Source organism: Anopheles coluzzii, chromosome 2 (genome assembly GCF_943734685.1).
Source record: "Anopheles coluzzii chromosome 2, AcolN3, whole genome shotgun sequence".
Lineage (NCBI taxonomy): Eukaryota > Metazoa > Arthropoda > Insecta > Diptera > Culicidae > Anopheles > Anopheles coluzzii.
In genome coordinates this window covers 2,002,477-2,023,626 of record NC_064670.1, presented here as the reverse complement: position 1 = coordinate 2,023,626, position 21,150 = coordinate 2,002,477, and the positions used below count along the sequence as shown (strand labels likewise).

The 21,150-nt window shown below is 51.1% G+C and overlaps 7 protein-coding genes across 7 annotated transcripts; 4 read left to right on the top strand and 3 right to left on the bottom strand.

The window, feature by feature from the left end:
* Positions 1 to 277: 277 nt before the first annotated feature.
* On the top strand, positions 278 to 8,453 carry LOC120951355 (transmembrane protease serine 9-like). Its single transcript, XM_049606789.1, has 11 exons — positions 278 to 648; positions 721 to 1,004; positions 1,085 to 1,416; positions 1,478 to 1,670; positions 5,710 to 5,753; positions 5,869 to 6,037; positions 6,114 to 6,451; positions 6,535 to 6,727; positions 7,184 to 7,639; positions 7,735 to 8,087; positions 8,165 to 8,453. The coding sequence occupies exons 1-11, from the start codon at positions 591 to 593 to the stop codon at positions 8,370 to 8,372; spliced, it is 2,628 nt and encodes an 875-aa protein (XP_049462746.1). The 5' UTR covers positions 278 to 590; the 3' UTR covers positions 8,373 to 8,453.
* On the bottom strand, positions 1,963 to 3,275 carry LOC120948505 (trypsin-7-like). The gene is made up of 3 exons (XM_040364909.2): positions 2,937 to 3,275; positions 2,525 to 2,859; positions 1,963 to 2,446 (listed from the first exon to the last, which is right to left on the bottom strand). The coding sequence occupies exons 1-3, from the start codon at positions 3,249 to 3,251 to the stop codon at positions 2,254 to 2,256; spliced, it is 843 nt and encodes a 280-aa protein (XP_040220843.2). The 5' UTR covers positions 3,252 to 3,275; the 3' UTR covers positions 1,963 to 2,253.
* Positions 3,549 to 4,637, bottom strand: LOC120948508 (trypsin alpha-3-like). Its single transcript, XM_040364913.2, has 3 exons — positions 4,322 to 4,637; positions 3,902 to 4,236; positions 3,549 to 3,813 (listed from the first exon to the last, which is right to left on the bottom strand). Exons 1-3 carry the CDS (start codon positions 4,595 to 4,597, stop codon positions 3,621 to 3,623), a joined length of 804 nt encoding a protein of 267 aa, XP_040220847.2. The 5' UTR covers positions 4,598 to 4,637; the 3' UTR covers positions 3,549 to 3,620.
* Positions 5,356 to 6,906, top strand: LOC120951378 (trypsin 3A1-like). The gene is made up of 3 exons (XM_049605113.1): positions 5,356 to 6,037; positions 6,114 to 6,451; positions 6,535 to 6,906. Exons 1-3 carry the CDS (start codon positions 5,759 to 5,761, stop codon positions 6,731 to 6,733), a joined length of 816 nt encoding a protein of 271 aa, XP_049461070.1. The 5' UTR covers positions 5,356 to 5,758; the 3' UTR covers positions 6,734 to 6,906.
* A 501-nt stretch (positions 8,454 to 8,954) lies between the features above and the next one.
* LOC120948504 (trypsin alpha-3-like) lies at positions 8,955 to 10,080 on the bottom strand. Its single transcript, XM_040364907.2, has 3 exons — positions 9,723 to 10,080; positions 9,307 to 9,650; positions 8,955 to 9,221 (listed from the first exon to the last, which is right to left on the bottom strand). The coding sequence occupies exons 1-3, from the start codon at positions 10,035 to 10,037 to the stop codon at positions 9,029 to 9,031; spliced, it is 852 nt and encodes a 283-aa protein (XP_040220841.2). The 5' UTR covers positions 10,038 to 10,080; the 3' UTR covers positions 8,955 to 9,028.
* A 1,100-nt stretch (positions 10,081 to 11,180) lies between these two features.
* Positions 11,181 to 12,246, top strand: LOC125906415 (trypsin alpha-3-like). Its single transcript, XM_049605114.1, has 3 exons — positions 11,181 to 11,754; positions 11,834 to 11,927; positions 11,998 to 12,246. The coding sequence occupies exons 1-3, from the start codon at positions 11,220 to 11,222 to the stop codon at positions 12,188 to 12,190; spliced, it is 822 nt and encodes a 273-aa protein (XP_049461071.1). The 5' UTR covers positions 11,181 to 11,219; the 3' UTR covers positions 12,191 to 12,246.
* Positions 12,247 to 13,775: 1,529 nt separating this feature from the next.
* On the top strand, positions 13,776 to 15,005 carry LOC120948506 (trypsin alpha-3-like). The gene is made up of 4 exons (XM_040364910.2): positions 13,776 to 14,134; positions 14,204 to 14,434; positions 14,522 to 14,625; positions 14,712 to 15,005. The coding sequence occupies exons 1-4, from the start codon at positions 13,823 to 13,825 to the stop codon at positions 14,902 to 14,904; spliced, it is 840 nt and encodes a 279-aa protein (XP_040220844.2). The 5' UTR covers positions 13,776 to 13,822; the 3' UTR covers positions 14,905 to 15,005.
* Positions 15,006 to 21,150: the final 6,145 nt, after the last annotated feature.

The following is a 21,150-nucleotide window of genomic DNA, read 5'->3' as shown; positions in this document are numbered from 1 at the left end:
TTGATGTGTTTTGGTACATTGCACCCTGCACGCGTGTTACACATTCGAAAACCGGGAGGGCTCGGTAGACGGTTGAACAAACAGTGGAAAGCGGCCACGTTATTCCGTTTTTTTTTGCTTTTTTGCTCTGCCACCGTTGATAAGCATCAAATTTAGGTAGACGAGTTTTTAGGTTGTGACGTCGTGATGCTGCTGTTGTGTTGGTCGTTTGCTGAGAGGTAAAGGCTTTGAAGGCACTAGACACCAGAGAGAGCATCCACTGCTGGAGCTCGCTTTGTAGAGTGTATTGGGCGGTACAATCGTCTGCAACTCCAACCATGACGTGCGGGAATAGTTATCGGGCTGACGGGCCCGGTCCATCCAGCATCCTTCCGTGATAAAGCGGCCAGCTCAGCCAGCCAGTATCTTCTGTTTACCAAGCCGCGTGCTAGATAAACCAGACCAGCGATTTTGGTCATTTATTTGATATAAGTCTCATCGCTGCCTGTGGGCGCGTTCATTAAGTCGAGAATAATCGCACCAGAGTAAGGTTTTTGGGGTGCGTTGTGCTTCAATACCGACGCGCTGTAGACTGGGTGAACCGGGGAAAAATGCGCCAGCTGCTACTGCTGGCTGCACTAGTTGGCGGTGTGCTGTGTATGACCGTCGGTAAATCGATAGATCGTGAGTTTGAGCCGGAGTTTGCCGTTTGAATTGACCGGTTTGCGGTTTGAATTGCAGATTACAACAAGTACTACTATTCGCGGCAGCCCGACCTGTTTCGTCTGCTGCGCAAGTATCACCTGTGGCCGAGGAACGAGACGCTGAAGTTTGAGCGCCCCAAGCAGGATTTAAACGTACCCAGTCCGTTCATTTTCGGCGGCGAGAGTGTGGCCATCGAATCGTACCCCTATCAGCTGTCGCTGCGCCTGGAGGGAACGCACATCTGCGGTGCCTCGGTCATAGCGGAACGATGGGCACTGAGTGCGGCCCACTGTCTGGATGAGGCGTTGTACCCGTCCGCTGTAAGTGTGGGAACATTTCCGTCGCCTTGAAGTGCTTTTGTGGTACGCGTGTGTACGGCTTTCCGTTCCCTTTCCCGTAGATAACGTTTCGCGGTGGGACGCCGCATCGGCTGGCGGGTGGTTACATTTTCCATGCCGAGTACTACCTGCTGCATCCAAAGTTTGACCGACGCACGCTGGACTACGATGTGTCCGTGACCCATGTGCGGGAAAGTTTCTTCATCGATCCGATACGGGCGGTAACGCTGGCCAACACCAACACGTACTATCCGATACCGTCGGCCGCGGTCGTGACGGGCTGGGGCTTGGCGGATGCCGATGGGTACGAGCCGCTGATACTGCAATCGCTGGAAATCTACCTCCAGCAGAAGCAGTTCTGTTGGACCTCGACCATCGAAGCTCTTACCGATCGGTAAGTAACCGGCCTACCGGCTCTCAGCGATGATCTTACACCGGACAATGTCCTTTCGCAGACAAATCTGTGGCGGCAGTGGCGTTTACGGGAAGGAAACGTGCTACGGCGACAGTGGCGGACCGCTGGTAATGAACGGCTACCAGGTCGGGATAGTGTCGTGGGGCTCGGACAACTGTGCCGTAAACATTCCGGGCATCTACACTTCCCTTACGAACGATGAGGTGCGTGCGTTTATTAAGCTGAATGCGAACGTTTGACCCGTTTTCTCTTTGGAAATGGTTCACTTTCTCTCCGCTAAATTAGGGATGTAATAAATAGGACGAAATACAGAGACCGAGAAGACATCGATTTAGATACTCGAGATGGGTAAGCTTAATTCCGCCGGACTGGTTTCTCACAGGGCCAGCAGTGTGTTTGTAACAGGAAGTCGATCATATCTAAATGGTTTTATAATCATAATTTCTACGCGTTCGCACCCATACTACTGGCAGCAGCCGTTTTCGGTAGTTGTTAGAGACACAACTCTGGACACATGTTGCGAGGTAAAGGGTTGGACACTCGAAGGGGCGCTTTATTGCTGCCAAGAGTAGCTCTGATAAGGTAGGAACAGATTTATCATTGTGCTCTGATAGCGAATAATGAATTGCGAGGCACGGTGCGGACCATGGCTGACGATGGCCGGGTGTCCATGTGGGGGCTTCCCCGCCCATGTTTTCCGAAAGTACGCGCGAGTGATAAGAGATGACGACGACGACGACCACGACTGAAAGTGGTTTGGTGTAACCAATCATTGGTGCTAAGAGTACGAACGATGCGTAGTTGCTGGGATTCGTGTTAAACTCCCGTGCGCTCTAGAATGAAGCTCCGGACGGTGGGATTGGCAGTGTTTGCAAACACCGATGGCAAGTTGCCGGAGCATTCCGATACGCCCCAGGACGCGATGCCCATCTGGTAGCCGTTGATGACCAGTGGTCCGCCACTGTCACCACCGCACGTATCGCGACCCGGCTGGCCAGCGCAAAGCATTCTGCGAAGGTGAAGGAGAAAGCCATGAGCTGTGGTAGTGTGTGTGTGTGGGTCAACCTGGAAGACAGGTTGCACTTACTCCTCCGTTATCCACTCTGAGGGCCAACTATTGCGACACTGGTCGAGGGAGATTAAAGGCAGCGCCACGTACTGTAGCTGCACTGGCAGTGAGCCCGGCACGTTCAGAAGACCCCACCCGGTTGCGTTGGCCATGGTTCCGGGGGCAAACCCACTAGTTGCCGGGGGCAATACAACGGGCACTATAAACTGTCCCACCATTTCCGTACCCGTTTGAAGCACACACACATCGTACTCGATCGTGTACTCGCTGAACAGTGGATGGTTGATGATCTGGGTGATTGGGATGATCGTTCCACCAGCCAACCGGTTTGAAGATCCCGCCCGAAGAGACATCTGAAGCGAAGAAAAGGGGATGCACTAACTCGTTCGGGCTCTTGTTTCTGCCGAGTTTGTTCTGCCAAGAACCTTACCTCATTCATCTGCGGTATGGGATAGGTGCAGTGGGCGGCCGACAATGCCCACCGCAGTGCGATGACGGACGCACCACAGGCATGTACTCCACTGCGCCGCAACGACAGCTGGTAGGGGAAGTTTTCTATGGGCGCATCGCGTCCACCAACGATTCTGGCACTCTTCCCATCATGTGACGCACCACCGCGGGATGGAAGTTGCCGGTAGCCAACGATGGGCAGGCGTGAGTTGTACCGTCTCCAAACATCCACCTCCAAGCCACTGGCCAAGACGATGCCGATAGTGAGGAGCAGTGTAACAGTGTGGTAGCGCATGATGGAAACGTTATCCTCTGCGCGGAAGAACCGAGACTAAGGCAGTGCTGAGATTTCGGGATGCCCCAAATCGGTGATCACTGTACCTGGTGGCAAGACGGTAGGTTTCATTTGATTAGATAGTGCCAAGATGCCCAAAAAACCCCATCTGTACAAGCTGTACAAGCTAGTGAATCATCAGCCCTATCGACCTATTGCCTCACAGGTGTGATAAGTCGCATCCCGAGCGAGATACGGAAACCAGAGGAGAATGTCATCATCCGAATGGCCGTATGATCAAGACATGTACGACAAGCGTTTGTTGCGTTAGCGTTTTGGTTTTAATTATCCATTCGTTTGACTCGTTAGAAAGAGCGCATCAGTCGCTTCTTACACTCCAGTGTTCTGGCTGATGAAGCTGCGGATGCCGGCGTTACCAATGTTGGCGTACACTCCCGGCAGAGGTCCACCGCACTGCACTGCACCCCACGAGACAACACCGAACTGGGCTCCACCAGTGACCAGCGGGCCACCGCTGTCACCGTTGCACGAGTCGCGGCCCTGAACACCAGCGCACACCATGCTAGAGAGAGAGATGATATGGGAGATCCATCGATTAGTTAATGTACCATTGAACCCCCAACCCACAAGGCCCTCGGTAGGATACTTACGCGGCGGTGATACGTCCAGTTCCCCACTGCGAGCTGCAGGTAGCCTGGGCGACGACCGGGATGTTGACGGCGTGTAGGTTAACCGGCAGCGATCCTCCGGGAGAGGTCAGACCCCATCCAGAGACGACGCTGTTGGTGCCGGCAGCGAAGCTGGTTCCGCTAGCGACCAGACGGATCGAGGCAATGTTGGCACCGACGAACGAGGTGGTGATACGGATGACGCACACATCGTTGTTCAGGTTGTTGCTGTTGTACTGCGGGTGGTTGATGATCTGAGCGGCCTGGAAGATGACACCACCGCCGGTACGGCTGTCGCTACCACCGCGGAACGTGATCTGAAAGGGGGAAGACGGGAAGGTCAGGTCATAAAGGGGGTTTCTGGGGTTGGCGGTGCTTGGCGCGACGGTTGCTACTACTTACGGAGGCAGCGCTCGGCATCGGGAAGGTACAGTGAGCAGCGGACAGAGCCCAGTTGGAGGAGATAACCGAGGCACCGCAGATGTGGTTGCCGTTCTGGCGCAGCGACAGCTGGTACGGGAACTGGCTGATCGGGACGGTCGAGCCGCCGACGATGCGGCCATTGTACTCGGCGCTGGTGCCGGCATCCAGGCGCACCTGCTTGGACAGCCAGATGCTCTCCTCAACGCCAGCCAGAGCGCCGGCAACGAACAGCGACAGCAGGATGAAGGCCTTCATGGTTAACTCGTACTGGGACCCCGAAAGTAATACACTTCCCTGGCCGCAGCGCGGTAGCTTTTATACGACAGCACCCGTTATCGGTGGGCACCCGCGTCAAGTATCCGATGTTCGATGCGGCATGTTTCGTTTTTTGGCAATCTGATCGCAAGCGCACGGTAAATCGATCGACACGATAACGGGCTACAGAAATCAATAAAAACCGGGTAATTCCAGGCATTAGGTCTCTTTGCTCGCGCGCACACTGCCATTGGCAGATAATGCCTGCCTTCGTGTTGGGTCTTATCGCTGGCAACATACAGTCTTGGCTTAAGGTGCGTGTGTTTTTTGGGGAAAATCTCACCTCGTCACGGATTTATTGCCCTGCTCCCTGTTGACAAATTCGACGAAAAGAAGGTCGTAAAAGGAATGGGAGGTAGTCCGTAGGTGCTCTGCAGTAGCTGCTGCTGCTGCATTCGATAAACCGAAGTCATCTTGACGTCATATCAGCTAGAGACTCCGGGAAATCTTGCCGGTAAATCGGTAAAGTGGCAATCTAAATTTAAAACGCATTATTCGCACAACTTCTTCTTCTTCTTCTTCTTCTTCTTCTTCTTCTTCTTGTTCTTCTCCTTCTTCTGCTTGTTGTTCGCGACCAGCTCGCCCTGGCAATTGATAGGGGAGTGCACGATGTAAGTCAGCATTCGGAACACGGGGACACATTTCCCGTGTTTTAAAGTAAAAAAAAACAGCTCGCAATGTAAAGATCGTATCATTCGTCATTGTCGCTCTGGGTCTACTAGTTCTACCTCTACCCGCTCTTATCGGGGATGTTTTGACGGCAGTTTTGTTTTGCAGATCGCTGTGTGTTCTTTGCCTGGCCAGCCAGTCGATCGAGCTGCCACTGCGCACGAGAGCTACCAGTCGTTTGGCGTACGGCGCGCGGCCGCGCACAACAGTGAACAGAGACGTTGCGCGTATTGCAATGAACCGCTGGAACACGGCGGACCTTTGCACGCCACGCTCTTCCGCTCGTTTACTCAGCTGACGGTGTCGTCTGCTGCGAAACGAAAAAAAATGGCTGCGTTGGAAGGGGTGGGACGAATGCACGAAACGCTTTTCCCTCCCGGCAGAATGTGGTTCGAAATCAGTTGGATCTGACCGAGATCTTCAGCAAGTAAGATGCGAGCGGTGTTCTTGTCCTTGGGCTTAGTGTGCCTAGCTGGGTTGGCGGTGGATGGGCAGACGAGAAGCAGGAGCTTCTTCGATTTCTTCTTCGACGTCGAGAACAGGCTGCAGAATGGGCGTATCGTCGGCGGCTCGACGGCCACGATCGCCCGATATCCGTTCGTCGCGTCACTGCGACGATTTTCGAACCACATCTGCACCGCGTCGATCATTTCGACACTCCACGCTGCCACCGGGGCCCACTGTACCTACTCGTTCAAATCCTTATCCGGGGTAAGTAAAGGGAAGAGGGCGCAGAACTGTGCACGTGATCATCATCGCCATCATCATCGTTTGCCCGGTTTTGCAGGTGACCATCTACGCGGGCAGCACGAGCCGCACGACCGGTGGCCGAGTGTTCGTTGTGACGGACAATTTCATCCACCCGAAGTATGATCCGGACACGTTCGATTTCGATGTGGCCGTGCTGCGCGTCAAGACACCGTTCACGCCGAACATGAACATTGCCTCCGTGCCGTTGGTGCCGGCCAACTACGCCGTGCCCGATAAGGTGCAGCCCACCGTTGCGGGCTGGGGTCGCACATCGACGGGCGGAACTCTCTCGCCGACGCTGCGTGCCGTAGCGATCCCCGTCATGGGTAACATCCCGTGCCAGGAGCTGTGGATTGATACGGATATCACGGATAAGTAAGATCCTTTCCTCCCGACGTGCTGGCCAATTCGTGGCCCGTTCGTAATGGTAGTAGTAACGTCTGACGTCCTCTTTCCAGTATGCTGTGCGCTGGTGCCAAGGGCAGAGACGCTTGCACGGGTGACAGTGGTGGGCCGCTGGTGGTGCCGACCACCAACTACTTCCAGCTGGTCGGCATCGTGTCCTGGGGATCGGCTGCGTGCGGTAGCGAATATCCGGGAGTGTACACCCGCATGGCTTCACCCTCCATTCAGAGCTTTTTAGCGCAGTACGTTTGATGTCGTTGATCGACGCCCGAGCGATCGCCTCCGTTCGATTGAAATAGATGGTACGCAGATTGTCGGCTGACCGTATCACAACCGTGGGAATGGCTGAATGACAGAGCAGGGAACAGGGAATTAGCACACACTGAACCGCCCGGAAATAAACTGAACATTTCAATGATAAAAAAGGAAGTTATTGTTTGAAAATCACACAAAGCAATCTCCACTGTGTGATGCAACTCATATCCTCCTTTCTGTCGGTCCTGTGCTTTTCGCGTAATTCAAGACCCTGAACGCGGATTGTCTTAACATATTCCTTCCGCCATGGCTGCGGATCAAATAACGCTTTGTTTGGCTAGTGCCCGTTAGTTTATTACTAAGATCAAAAGGCCATAAGTATTCGTTGAAATCTGCTACCTCCCCTCCATTGCGATTTGCGCGTGTCATGCCCAATCGCTGCCATAGCGTGTGGCGAATCTTTCGCCCCTGGCACAAGTTTGCACAGTTGGTTCAGTGGTTGAAGTTTTGGGAATCTCGCGCATACTTGTTGCTTTATTTTTCGTGCCATCCTCAGCCACACGAACACGCACCACCCAGTCCACCCAGTCCTTGGGTGACAGCCCTTGCCAGCACACAAGCATGGGACTTTTTGCATTGGTTTTGCTCTGGTGCGTTAGTGACACACTCGCCGCCAGCAAGGAGGTAGAAGCATGGCGCGCGATGCAGGTGCGCCGACCCACCCCGATCGAGCTGCGCGTGACGGGCCGCATCTTCGGCGGCATGGAGACGAACATCAAGGACGCTCCCCATCAGCTATCGCTGCGGCGCTTTGACTCGCACATCTGCGGCGCATCCGTGGTGGATGCATCGCTGGCCATCACGGCAGCGCACTGTTTGACGCCCAAACCACCGCCCGAGTTTGTACGTTCGCAGGCGTGACTAGGCGTGACTGGTGTGTCTGCTTGGTTGGAGTCTCCACTTACACTGTTTGCTCTGTGTTTTCCCTTCTGTTTTAGATCACCCTCATGGGAGGCTCTACGAATCGGACGGATTACGACGTGGGCGTGATATTTAATGCGATCGAATTAATCATCCATCCCGGATACAATTCCAACACATTCCACAACGATGTCGCCCTGGTCCGCATCGAGGGCACGTTCGGGGGGTACGAAAATGTGGCCCCGATTCCGCTGCGCACTCGCACGATATTCACCTCCAGCTCCAATCCCGTCTACTGCACGGTTTCGGGCTGGGGTCTTACCAACATGAACGGCGACGGCCTTCCCGAGATACTGCGCATCGTGCGCATTCCGCTGGTGCCGTACACCGAGTGCCGGCGGAAGTGGAATCCATTTCCGATTACGAGCTCGTAAGTAGTAGTGGCCGTTGTTTTGCGATCGTGCTGTGATCGAGTGTGCTCATTTGTGCATTGCCTAATGCTTCCAGCATGATCTGTGCCGGAGAGCTGCGGAAGGACGCGTGCAACGGTGACAGTGGCGGCCCGCTGGTGTGTAATGGGCAGCTGTACGGCATCGTGTCGTGGGGCTCTAACCAGTGCGGCAGCTCCTACCCGGGGATATACACCAGCATTCCGGCTGTGTTGAGCTTCCTGAGCGAATACATGTCCCCGATGCAGTTCGACGCGACTCAATGAGGGAGTGGAGCTTAAAAAAGGGGAGTAAGCGAATGTCGCGGTGTAGAGATGTGCGGAACAAAAATAAACGATTAACTCCTACTGAAGGATTGTTGGGACGATCTGCTCCAGGGATTGACTTTGTTTATCCGACAATGGGGTGCGTGGGTTCGAAGGTCTCACACTGTTCAAGACTGTGCAATTGTACTTGTGCATAACTTTATACGATCGAGGCATGATCGAGAGGCAGGAAGGCATGAAGAAGATGAAAAAGGAGATTGGAAGAATAAAAAGGTAAAGGCACCTCAGTGAACCCTACTAGACAATGCTCGTAATTAAATTGTTTATTAGATCTGTTCAACCCCAATTCATCTGTGGTAGCTCCCTAACACAAAGGGTGAAAATCTGCTCTAGCACTGATTCAACGTACCTTACACGTGTTGTGTACCAGATAGCGCTTTGTTTGAACAAATGTTCGATGCCAGAGATACTAGGAGTGTAACCTCCGTTGAACAGGCAACCAGGCTCTTCTTCGACGTTGCCACAGCAAATTGCCACGTATTGTACGTAGCGTCAGTTCGGAATAAACGAAAACAAACGCTGTAATAATAAGATATGATGCTACCGTTTATTGTAACCGATCTACAAGCACCCTTGGGTTGCCTTTGAGCAGCAACTTATACGCCACTGTTTTCTTCAATAAATTTGCGAATGTTTTTGTTGCCCACGTACGTGTAAATGCCCGGGTAGTCGCTGCCGCACCGATCAGCACCCCAGGAAACGAGCCCAATCTGTACGCCATCCTGCACGAGCGGGCCACCGCTGTCGCCGTTGCACGAGTCGCGTCCCGGATGACCGGCACAGATGGCACTGATGAGCGAGAGAGAGAGAGATGATAAAGAATCAGATGAAAGCAACCCGGCCCCTATCGAGCCAGCTAAGCCATACTACTTACGTCCACACGATCGGTACCGGGCGCCACTTGTTCACGCAGGACGAGTAGCTCACGATCGGGATGCGCACCGTGCGCAGGGTCGGTGCCAGCATCGAATCCTGCGCCGTAAGGCCCCAGCCACTCACGGACGCAACGCTGTTCACTCGCAGCTTGTACGTGGTCGAGATGAGTGGAATCGCGGCCAGTTTGGGATGATCCAGGAAGGAGGTCACGATGCGTATGATGGCCACATCGGAGAGGTAGGTTTTGAGCGAAAAGTCGGGATGGGTGGTCACATTAGCCACCTTGAACAAGATGCCGTTCGTTTCGTCCGTTCGCTTGGTAATTCCGGCGAGCAGGGTCAGCTGGAATGGAGTCGAGCGTGAAAAGAGTCATCAACTATGTTACCTTCGTTCTTCTAAGGCCCTCTTACTAACTCTGTTCACGTCCGAGGGCGGCGATTGACAGTGAGCGGCCGAGAGCGCATGCTTGGCATTGATGATCGATGCGCCGCAGATGTGGAAGCCACTGTCACGCAGCGACAGTAGATAGGGCAATGGTTCCGTCAGCTCGGTACCGCCGACAATGCGGCCACTAAACTTTTTCTGCCCATCGCCGTTGGGCGTCGCCTGTACACGCCGCTGCCGGGAAGCCCAAGCATCCTGCGCCTCGTTGCTCCACACGCCAGCGACACAGAGAGCGAGCAGCACCAGGCCAGCAGGAACGACACCCATCTTGTTGAACGACACCATCTTTCGGTAAACGACAGTAAACTGATGAGCCGTGCTGGCGGGAGGCGAAAAATATAGATCCAGCGTGGTGTTTTGCCTACGGTTGCGTGCTGCCTGTGTTAGGACAGCTGGATCGGTTTTCCTTTCCCCGTTGGCGAAAATGGTACGCAAAGTCTTCCGCGTTGTCAGAGAATGTTTGTTACGCTTTTCGAAAACAGAGCGAATGAAAAAACAACAGATTGAGCAACGATGACGCATGTGAAATGTGAGCTTGCGTTTGTGGTTTAGTTGCTAAAATGTAAAATATTCTACTTTGGAGCTAGAAGATGTCGATCATTTGCTCTAGAGTTTCAAATTTCGGTCATTATAACATTCATTTCTTTAGTTTCCTCTCGACTACTGGAAGCTTCCTGATCGGCCAATCGTGCTTAAGCTATTGGTGGATAGAACAGAACAGAGTAATTAATTACGGTAATTTTGGCGTGTTTCGGTTGCACCAACACAGGCATGTCAAACTAATTTTATTCTTCCCCGTTACACTCCTTCCAGGTGAGCGATATGAATGGTTAAGTGGACGATATAAATGATTAAACTTATTTCAAACTTAATAATATTTGTTAAAACACAAGCTGATTAAAACTGTCGCAATAAGAAGATGTACAAAACCAACGATCATAAATCTTCGTAATCGAGTAACCCTGTACATTAGCGAATATTGGTTTTGATGGCGTTTGTAACGAGACCTATAGACCTAAAAAACCCCAAAAGATAAGAAGTGTTACGTTGCATACATTCAGCCGGAAACCGATACGACGGGCGGGTTAAACCAGCTGCTGGACGTGTTCGGTAGATATGGAAGCGAGTTCGAGGTAATGCATACATGTACCGGGAGCTTTTATGTTGGGGTTTTGTTTTGAAATCGACTCGTTTGTCTCTGATCAATGAAAGTCAATTGGGCAACGTGAGACGTTGGTTTTGCTAATCACATCCGATAACTGCTAATCGCACGTAATGGGTGCTGTTTGATAATGCAGGGGGCACCTGAGAAGGCTGATAGTCTGAGGTCTGCGGAGCCACGCACGATCGGGCGAAGTCATTATCGTGGTCCAGCTGATTGGCGGTGGCGATTGTTTCTTGGGGGAGGTATAAAAGAAACAGACTGCATCACACCCGCCATATTCGTACCGTATTCGGAAGAGCAACATGAAGGCAATCGTGGTGTTGGCATTGTTCGCGGCGGGCGTAGCGGCCCTGACCGAGGAGGAGGTGTGGCTGCAGTACAACCGTCGCATGCCGGGCGAGTACTACACCAAGGGACTGGTTGAGCAGCCCCCGTTCCAGGGCCGCATCTACGGAGGGGTCGAAGCCGACATCGCCAACTATCCGTACCAGCTGTCGCTGCGCCGTGGCACGCACAGCTGCGGAGCGTCGGTGATTTCTGCCAACTGGGCCCTGTCTGCTGCTCACTGCACGTTCCCGGTGCCGGCACCGGGCGTCATCACGCTGCAGGGCGGTAGCTCCAACCGCACGTCCGGTGGCGTTGTGTTCCAAGTCGAGCAGATCATTAACCACCCGGAGTACGACGACTGGAACCTGCGAAACGACGTGTGCGTGCTCCGTACCACCACTACGCTGAGCGGAGAGAACATTGCCATCATCGCCTTGGATCCGGTCGGTGCCACCCACGCTGCCGGTTCCCGTGCTGTTCTGAGCGGATGGGGTCTGATTGTAAGTGACGCTGGAGGAGCCTCCGAAAAAAGAGTGTGGAAATGGCAATTACATGGTGTTTGTTGGTTCTCTGCTTTTTCAGGAGGATAGAACTCTTCCACATATTTTGCGTCGCGTCGATATTCCAGTGGTTGACCAGGCTGCTTGTGAATCGTCGTGGGGATCTGGCTGGGTTACTCCTGAGTAAGTTGAATGCGTCACAAGAGGTACATTGCACAGGGCTAATCGGTGTCCGTTTCCAATATGCTTACAGCATGATCTGCGCTAGCGAACCTGGACGTGATGCCTGCAACGGTGATAGCGGCGGTCCGCTGGTGGTTGGCGGCCGGCAAATCGGCATTGTATCCTGGGGCGATACCCAGTGCGTCGGAACCAGCCCGGGTGTGTTTGCTCGCGTTGCCTTCCCGTTGATCCGCAACTGGATCGCCCAAACTACCGGTGTCTAAGCGAATGGGAGTTGGAATGTGGATGTGAATTGTGAATAAAGTTGGAGCTTACTGTACATATAGTCAACGTTTGGCCAAGATGAAGTTCGAAACAAGGGCATGCAAGGGCAGATTACATGCGTAGATGACGTTATAGATGATTTACAGCCATTGTGGTGTTATTGCTTTACGACTTTCGATAACGGCAGCTGTAAAATTAATCGAAATTGTCCAAGCACCATGGCGCAATGGCATCCCGCCGAGTTAATCCAATGTCCTTCACATGCTTTGTATTTGTCGATCGAGCCAGTTTGGTCTGGTTTTAATGTGTCGCCAGGCAAATGAACCGTTGGTTTGTTTATTTGTTTTTAATTTTTGGCTAAAGTGACTCAACAACAACTTGGTCGATAAGTTTAAGCCTAAATTAATGTGTTTGCTTCTGCCTAGGTGGGTAGACAGTGTCGTTTTATTTGTTATTGGTTGGTTTATTTGTTATTTTTTCCATAAAAAGTAGCCTGTTAGTAGTTTTGTAGGCAGTCTTTCGAGGAGAGAACATTGCCGACTATCCGTACGAGCACGCTAGGCCCTGTCTGCGGCACACTGCACGTCCCCTGTGCCAGCACTTATTACGGTTACTCTGATTGTTTTTAACATCGGCTCTTGGCTTAAACCTAGTCGACCTAGTCGATGCTATCGACCATCATCAACAATACGAATTAATACGACTGGAGGACGGAGTTTGACGTGTCTGTACTGCATATGAGGGAGAACTTGACTTGAATTTGGAACGGTGAAAGTACCAGGATCTCACGCAGTTCTCGCAGAATGGGTCTACACTGTTAGGAAGAAACTTAGATGTAATGGAGCCAGCGTAAGCCGTACTGACACGTTTCTATTGTTTTAAAAACTGTTGCATCTGTTTCGAATCAATTATAGCACGTCGACATACCGTTATTGACCGACGAAGATTGTGCCTTTCCCGGCGGTATGGATTCCTCTCGAGTAAGTTGTGAATGCATAGAATAGTAAGATTTACTTTCATGTATCTTTTTCCACCTTAAGCCTGATTTGCGCAGCCGAATACGGAAGGGATGCGTGTAATCGTGATAGCTGTTGCCCATTGGTTTATGCTGGACGTCAGGTAGACACAATATGCACATTTTGAAGATGTTTTGGTGTGAAGATGTTAATACCGAAAGACACTCAGGTAAGAGCGCGCTGCCAAAGGGCTCAGTTCAGTAGCACTAATTTAGCAGGTCTCTGGTTCAGCCAACTTCTACCCAAACACTGTGGACATTGTGGCTTTATCAACCCGAAGCCTCCGTAGGTTTGCACTGTAGCATTAAACAGCACAAAGCCATGAGTGAGTGGTTGTTGCAGGGTAGCGATGTGCGTATAGTTCGCACTCTGATGCTTGTTCCTGGTGACAGGCGCCTGATTGCAGTACGATAGTGTCAGCGAAAGAAATTGGCAGAAGTCACTGTTGGACAGCGGACGTACAATGATTGAGTAGACGGGTACGGGTGTCCATGGGCGCTTTCGCCGGTGGCTTCTGAAACTGCATCCCGTTCATCCGGCATGCACGTGCTATAAATATCCGGCCCGGGGTCGTATGTACCACTTATAGCAGCAGTAGGGTCCAGCGGTGCAGTAATGAACGTGTTTGTAGTGATTTGTGCAGTGGCGCTGGCCGTAGCAAGTGCGCAGGATGTAGCGAGCACGGTGTACGGGCGGCGCATGCTGCCGGCAGGTGCACAGCAGGTCGACGATCGTGCACAGCAGTCGGTGGGCAGCGTTGGTTCGCTGAAGAAGATCGTCGGCGGTGAGCCGGTTAGTATTGAGACGCACGTGTACCAGCTATCGCTGCGCAGCTACGACTATCACATCTGCGGTGCATCGATCATATCGAGCGTTTGGGCACTTACTGCGGCCCACTGTCTGTTTCCCGATCCGGATCCGAGGACGGTAAGTGCCGTAGGGTGAGCAGAGCGGCGAAGAACGGAGCGCGAGTAATGAGTTAAACGGGACTTGCAGATCTCGCTACTAGCGGGAACCGGCAGCCAGTCGACCGGTGGCCGTATCTACAACGCAACTCGCATCATCATTCACCCGATGTACGCTCCCAGCACGATGGACAATGACGTAGCAGTGATCCGGGTCAACACTCACTTCAGTGGTCCCAACACCGGATACATCGGTCTGGTGCCTCTGGGTTATGAGCCGATGGCTGGAGTGCGCGCCATCGTGACTGGATGGGGACGTCAGGTAGGTCGCGTGCGAGAGGTACAGAGCTACCTCAAATTGTTGTGTGTTGACTCAAAATCAACCCCTATCGCTGCCCATGTCTCGTAGAGCGAAGGTGCGAAGCAATCGATGACACTGGCCGGAGTGGAAATACCCATCGTAGATAAGGCCGAATGTATGGATCAGTGGAGCGGCGTACTGGTATCACCACAGTGCGTATACATTGCTACAGAAAGACTGAGTCTGAAAACTCAAGATGCTTTAACACATACTCAATTCTTGCCTTTTTCATTTGCAGGATGATCTGTGCCGGAGAGTTGGGCAAGGACTCGTGCAATGGCGACAGCGGTGGCCCACTCGTGTCCGGTGGCCGCCAGATCGGCATCGTGTCGTGGGGATCGACAAAGTGCGGCGGTCCACTGGCCGCTATCTACACTAACCTGGGCAACGCGGCCATCCGCACCTTTATCAGCTCTACGACGGGCGTCTAAACTAACGGTGACGACGGTGGCGTGGTGGTACGACATTAAAAAGAAGCAAAATAAATGTGTCTTCACATTGAGTGACCATTATCAGTGGTTGATGCACAAAAGCCAGAGTTGATATCGTTTGCAATGGGTTGATGGGCAACGTTCTTCGACTGGTTTGACTGTTTCCGATGTGGTTTGTTTATTTTTACCGATACTTTTGGCCGATTGCCTCTACGGCAGACCGTACATGCATTATTCTTTACAAATATTCTCCTTCCAGTTACCTTTTACCGAGTACAATCGGTTGTGGAATTGTGCATTCGGGGAAAATGGCCGGAAGCAAGCCTAATCAATGCTTTTACTTTAAACCTTTATCTGACGAAGAATGTGAAAGCTTTACTCTCGGAACATATGATGTACCATTGAAAGTATTCTTTTGATGTAATGAATTGGTTTTATCTGAATTCTTCGCAAATGCCTGATCCAACTCTTCATCTAGTTGTTCTATAGTCAGTAGAGTCACATGTTTTATCGAGAAAAGAAAGGAAATTTCTTAGCAAGAAAAGTAAGAGTTATTGAACGAAAAGGTTACTTAGCTGAACACATTAAATGTGTTTCCTTATCAGTCCTCTTATCCATTCAATTAGGCCATCTGTTAGATGATGTTCTCTGATATCCATCTTTAAGGTTCGGGTAACGTCGGGTAACAGTTATTCTTAGGTCGGGGGGGAAAATCCTTCATCACCAAAACACGAATATTGAATTCCATCACTCATTGGAGCAGTATGCCTGTCGTGTGCCTGAATTCAGTGCTTCATTTGTGTATGTGTGTGTGTGTGTAGAATATGTTGTGGTACTCCGGTTAGGAAAATGTGATAGAATCAACGGACAAAAGTAGCAGTACGGTCCACTGGCAGATGAATATGGATCAGTTCGATTTACGGTAGTTTATTTCCTGTTTTATCCTGATACAATCGGGTGGGCTATTCGTTTCTCCTAGTTGTTTTAGGAACGCAACAGCAATATCCCGTTCATCTTTTTAGCATGACTTTTGAACAATAATATAAAACATTTTTTGCAACATAGTTTGATACAGTTTTGTCGCGGAGTAGCTAAGAGGCTGATAAGGGTCCGTCCAGCATGTGTGGCTGTGTGTGTGTGTCTCTGTCGGCATGCATATCTCTTACGCCTGACACACCATCCCGGTTCGCATATCAAACATCATACGTGGCACGCTTGTCTGGCAGCTTGTATGGACCGGCCCAGCGAGCTCAACGAGGCGTATGATCGTCACTTCACCAGAAAATCGTATGCAGCAAAATATTAATAAAAAAAAGAATCAAAATTCATCTTTATCCTTTCCCGCGGCTGTCCTTGTTTAGAATAGAGACGCTTGTAAGTGACACGGGAAGTGACAAAAAACTGGGCACAACTTCCAGCCACCGGTGGGCTGCAGGACCCAGTAACAGTAGCAGCAGCAGCAGCACCGTCATCATCGTCATCATGCTCATCGGTGTTAGGCGCAGAGCGTATGGGAAAGGAGTGACTCATACACTTTTTACCCCCAAACTACATGCAAAGACCGGCTGTGTGCCCGGTTTGTGGGTTGTCTTGCACAGCATGGTACCGTGCCGTGATGAAAATGAAGTGGAAAATGTACATTATCTCACCCGGATAGACACGGGGATACTGCCCTCCCCTCCCCCCCCTCCTCGTACCCCTTTGGAACCGTGATTGTGGTTCAGTGTTGTGGGACGAGTTTAAAAACGATGACATGGTTATGAGCCTCGTGCATGTGGGTGTGCGGGTGAGCTGGTTTCGTTCAGGCGATGAGTTCTAGTCGCGCACCCGTCATTTCTGACATTTGATGCATTAATTAAACATTGTTGTTCGGCGCTGTGTTGTGTTGTGGGTGGGTGGGTGGGTGTCGAACAAAGCAGCGGCGGAGTAGCGTAGTGTAACAATGATGCTCGTAAATGAAACCCCTCGAGCCATGTGCTATCTCCATGGGAACAAGCCAGCACACCCAAACCCAGCCAGTGCACACGCTACGCTTAAAGCTCGGTTAAAGCATGCCATGATGAAACGGCTTAACCGTGGAACGGATGAAACACGTCATGGAAAATGGATTTTATTCGGAAACTATAAAGTTCAGTTTTAATCTCCCACCAACAGCGGCTCCCGCGCACACACACACACTCACACATCGTTTCGTAAAGTGCGAATACGTACGAACATTAAAACGCATATGCGAGCATTAAGAGCTAATAATGATCTGGTTGGAAAAGCAACAAAAAAAAGGGACAACTTCCAATCCTGACTCCTGATGAAGCTCAGGGCTCGAGCTTTGCAGCCTTACATTACGCCCACACACACCACGCATGTGGCGAGAGACACTAATGTCATTTAATTTTACGACTCTACCCAAAGCAGCTTGATTGCAAATTGATAATTACCACCGACCGCTCCCTTGGCAGCAGGGATAAAGGAGGTTCGCTGACGTAGTACGTAGTTCCAGTCTTTTGCGAGGCCCTCCAAAACCGGCCCCGATAAAGCCTCCAGGTGTGTACGGTCAAGATACTTTAGCCGATTCGGCAACGCTTGTTGAATACTAATGTTTGGTGCAGCCGCTAACTGCTCACCGGGGAGAACCATTACCGCCCGGGCGTTGGTCACCGGGCTTTGTTCGGGTTGGGGTGGCCGGGGAAGCATCGTAATGTCGGGTTCGTTCTGCTACCAGCCTGACCTTGGGAAGTGGAAGTTTAAAAACCATCATAAACGAAAGCTTACAGCGGGGTTTAAGTTAAGCGAGTGGTAATTGTGATTTAATTATTCAGCTGCATATGGAAAAACGCTCTTGTGGAGTCTTTTGGCTTCATGTTTGTGTGGGATTTAAAGGTGGATAAAGGTTGGAAGGAAGCAAGATTAATGAGGTAGCCAAGTTTTTAATCCTTTGGCACAGTTTTGCTGTACATATTAATAAGTTAATTGTTGCAGTGTTGTTTCCGCTTCCCCGTTTCCTGTTTGGTACATCAACCACAACAGCTTCGATTCGAAGCGAAACACACAATGTTTCACAAAAAGACCGGAAAATGAGTGTTTCTCGGATCAGCGAAGCTGTAACATGTTCTAAAAGAGAGGAGAGACAAAAAAAAACGAAAGAATTAGCAGCAACGGGAGGAGTTGACAAGATTAAAAGCTTTTCGTGCAGTTGCATGTTTCCACGTTCCATTCATTTTATCTTTAAAGCTCGCGGAGACGTTCACACGGGAAACGGGACGGAAAGAATCACTCAGAATCACACGATACACCTATTCCGTTGCTTCTTATGCATGTAATCAGTGGCTCCGGTATGCATTTGTAGTCATGTATGGGGTTGGAATGTGCCCCGATATGGGAGGCGCATATGAGCAGAAGCATCGCCAGTGTTGCTTCTGCTGCGGCTGCTGCTGCTGCAAAGGAAAGCTGGTGTTACGGCGTAGGGGAAAAGGATGAAGAGGCTGAACGCAAATCCCAGCGTGCTGATAAAGTCCCACGTGCACGTTCGGAGCAGTGGCTTGGCATGTTTGTAAGATAGGGCAAAATCCGGCTCGAGCTTTTCTTACGCCTGCCATGCCATGTTTTTACATCGTCCGGATGTTTCTTCGTCCACATTCAAGCATTACTATTGTGGTTTATTTCTCCCCCTATCAAGGAAGGAGGGCCCTGGAGGCGCCCGCAGCGAGATACGCTTGTCGTACAACAGTTGTATCGTTGGTTTATGCAATCAGTTCAAGTACCCACTCGACGGCGCATCGCAGCGCCTGCAGCCGGGGTGCTGCATAAATGGGAATGTAAAAGCGGAAAGAATTATTCCTTCATGCGCGCACGTCAGGGCGGGCAGGGACGGAGCGGAGCGAGCGGGGCAGCTTCAAAACTGTACAAAAGGTTGAATATTGCGCCCGGGGCAGATTGCGCGCGGTGGAATGAACGAAGTTCCAGCAGAAGAAGGACAGCCGCGTCTAGAGTGGCCTTCGGTCTGTGCCAAGGGGTGTCTTTTACCATCCTTTGCCTTGCATTTTCTTGAGGTTTTCTCTCAAGGGATGTGCGATATTCGTGTTTTTTTTCGTCACTGCTGCTGATAGGCTGTTCAAAATCCAGACGCCCGCCCGGCCAGCCACTGTGTGCTCTGGTTTGGATGGCCGGAAATTAGCGTCACCCTTCGTTAGGCAGGGTTGCGGCACAAAGCGCGTGCGAGAGAGAGGTAGCTGGCAGCTCGTGGGTGAGCAGGTAGAGGTTATGCAATTTAGAATGTGGGCTGGGTTTTTGCTGCTGTTGACTGAGTATGATTTAAGTGGATTATGCTGACAGAAGCTGAATTGTGATTGTTATTTTGCGCTCTCCGTGTTTGCTTGTTTGGCTGCAAACGGTGCAGACCGAAATGCATGCACCATGGAGTCGTTTATGTCGTCTATGGTTGTGCGCGTTCGTACGCCCTTTTCTAAATGCGTGCAACGTTCGGAAAGCCCCCGTTCTGTCAGTTTTTCAATGAAGAAAGAGCTTTGGACCGAGTGTAAAGTTACCGGAAAAAGGTCACTTTAAGCGGACGGCTTTGACACGTGTCGGTAATTGCTGGAATCCGGTAAAAGGTCCTCGAGAAAATCGCACCAAACGCGTAATGGTGATCCGCCCACCAGGGCTTCCAAGCGTCATTCGAACGCACATTGCTTGTATCTCAGCTCACCTTGAATATTGAAAAAAGAAACGGGGAGGAAAGGGACCCACGGGAAGCGGAGGGTTTGCTGTGGAAGGCAATAATTCATTTGGAAGTTTTCGACGCTGTGTAATGTGCAGTTCGTGTCGGTGCTAAGACGCACCAGAGTGCGCACGGACGCCTGCGAAGACGACAACGACAGCGACCGTCAAGATCCAAATCCTGTCGGTATCAATCAAACGAAGTGAGAGGAATCGATATGATGGCTTATGAAATAAATTACTCGTCGAATGTCTTTGCAGTCTCCGGCGTGAAGGGGGGGGGGGGCGAAGTCGACGGAGTGCCTGACAGAGCAGGACGGGCAAAAAGTTTCTCCGATGACAAGTGGATTTTGGGTTGATTTATTTCGTCCGCGCGGAAGTACCGGGGCGGCACTGGCACGGGGAGGCAGGAGGGGGAGGGGGCAAATCCAAAGTTCGATTTTGCTCCATCCCGAAGGCTACCTACCGAGCATTCTCCAGTGCCATTCTCCTTTCAGTCAATGAAGTCGCTCGGGCGAATGGGGGACGAAAGCTCGCTCGTCTCGCTCACGCGCACTTTCGCATGGGGATTCGCAGCGGAAGCTTTCCCCCCTAAAATGGCAAGGTAAAGTTTTGCCACTGAAAGGAGAGTCCCTTTGGCGGGTGCGAGGTGCGGGTGGGGAAATTATGATTTGTGTGATTGGTTTGGAGAGTTCTCCTTGTAAATTGTGATGGACTTTTGATTTGCGTGGATAATCCATTGACGTTTTGTGAAAGTGTTTGTGATTTATGTTTGAGTGGTTCGCTCGACAGGGAAGGAATGTTGTAATACGGCAGACGGCTTGAGTAAGCCGTACCCCTGTAATCTGGCCGCATTGGCGGGCGGGGGTTGAATTGTTCGCTGCCCCCAAAAGGCATAAAGTCAAACACGGGGAGGGAGGGGAGCTGGGAAACTGGGACACACTGAGTAATGCGACGGTCGATTGCGCGTGCTGCTTAACACGCAATCAACTGGAAGACACCGTCGTACGTGCTTCGACTGTTTCGACCCCGTACAATGGCATTTATTTTGTGGAATTAATAATGAGCAGGAATCGCAAACAAAATAACAGCAAAGCGAAGGACGCCAGACGAAAGGAGAGCACCCATTCCCATGCAAAGTGTAAATCGAGCATTTTTCATAACACAAGCATGGTGCAAAGTGCTCAAATGTGTGTGTGTGTGTGTGTGTGTGTGTGTGTGTTTGTGTACAAGGGAAAATTAATCATAAGAAACGAATTCATCTTTTGCAGGGTTTATGCGTTCTCGGGATCATCTTGTTACACTATGCAGAGTGTATGGGTGTGTATTTTGGAGACGTTTTGGAGAATTCGTCGGAAAAGTGGCATGCTTGCCATGTCGTCCCTAAATTAAACCTCACCAACTGTGAGCTGTGTTTGTTTCGTCATTGTATCTCAGTGACTGTAGCTTGCCGTAAATCTCTTGCACTGAGTGTGTATGTATGTTTGAGGTGGATTTGTAGAGAGAATCCCATATTGCCCTCCTGCCTCCCGT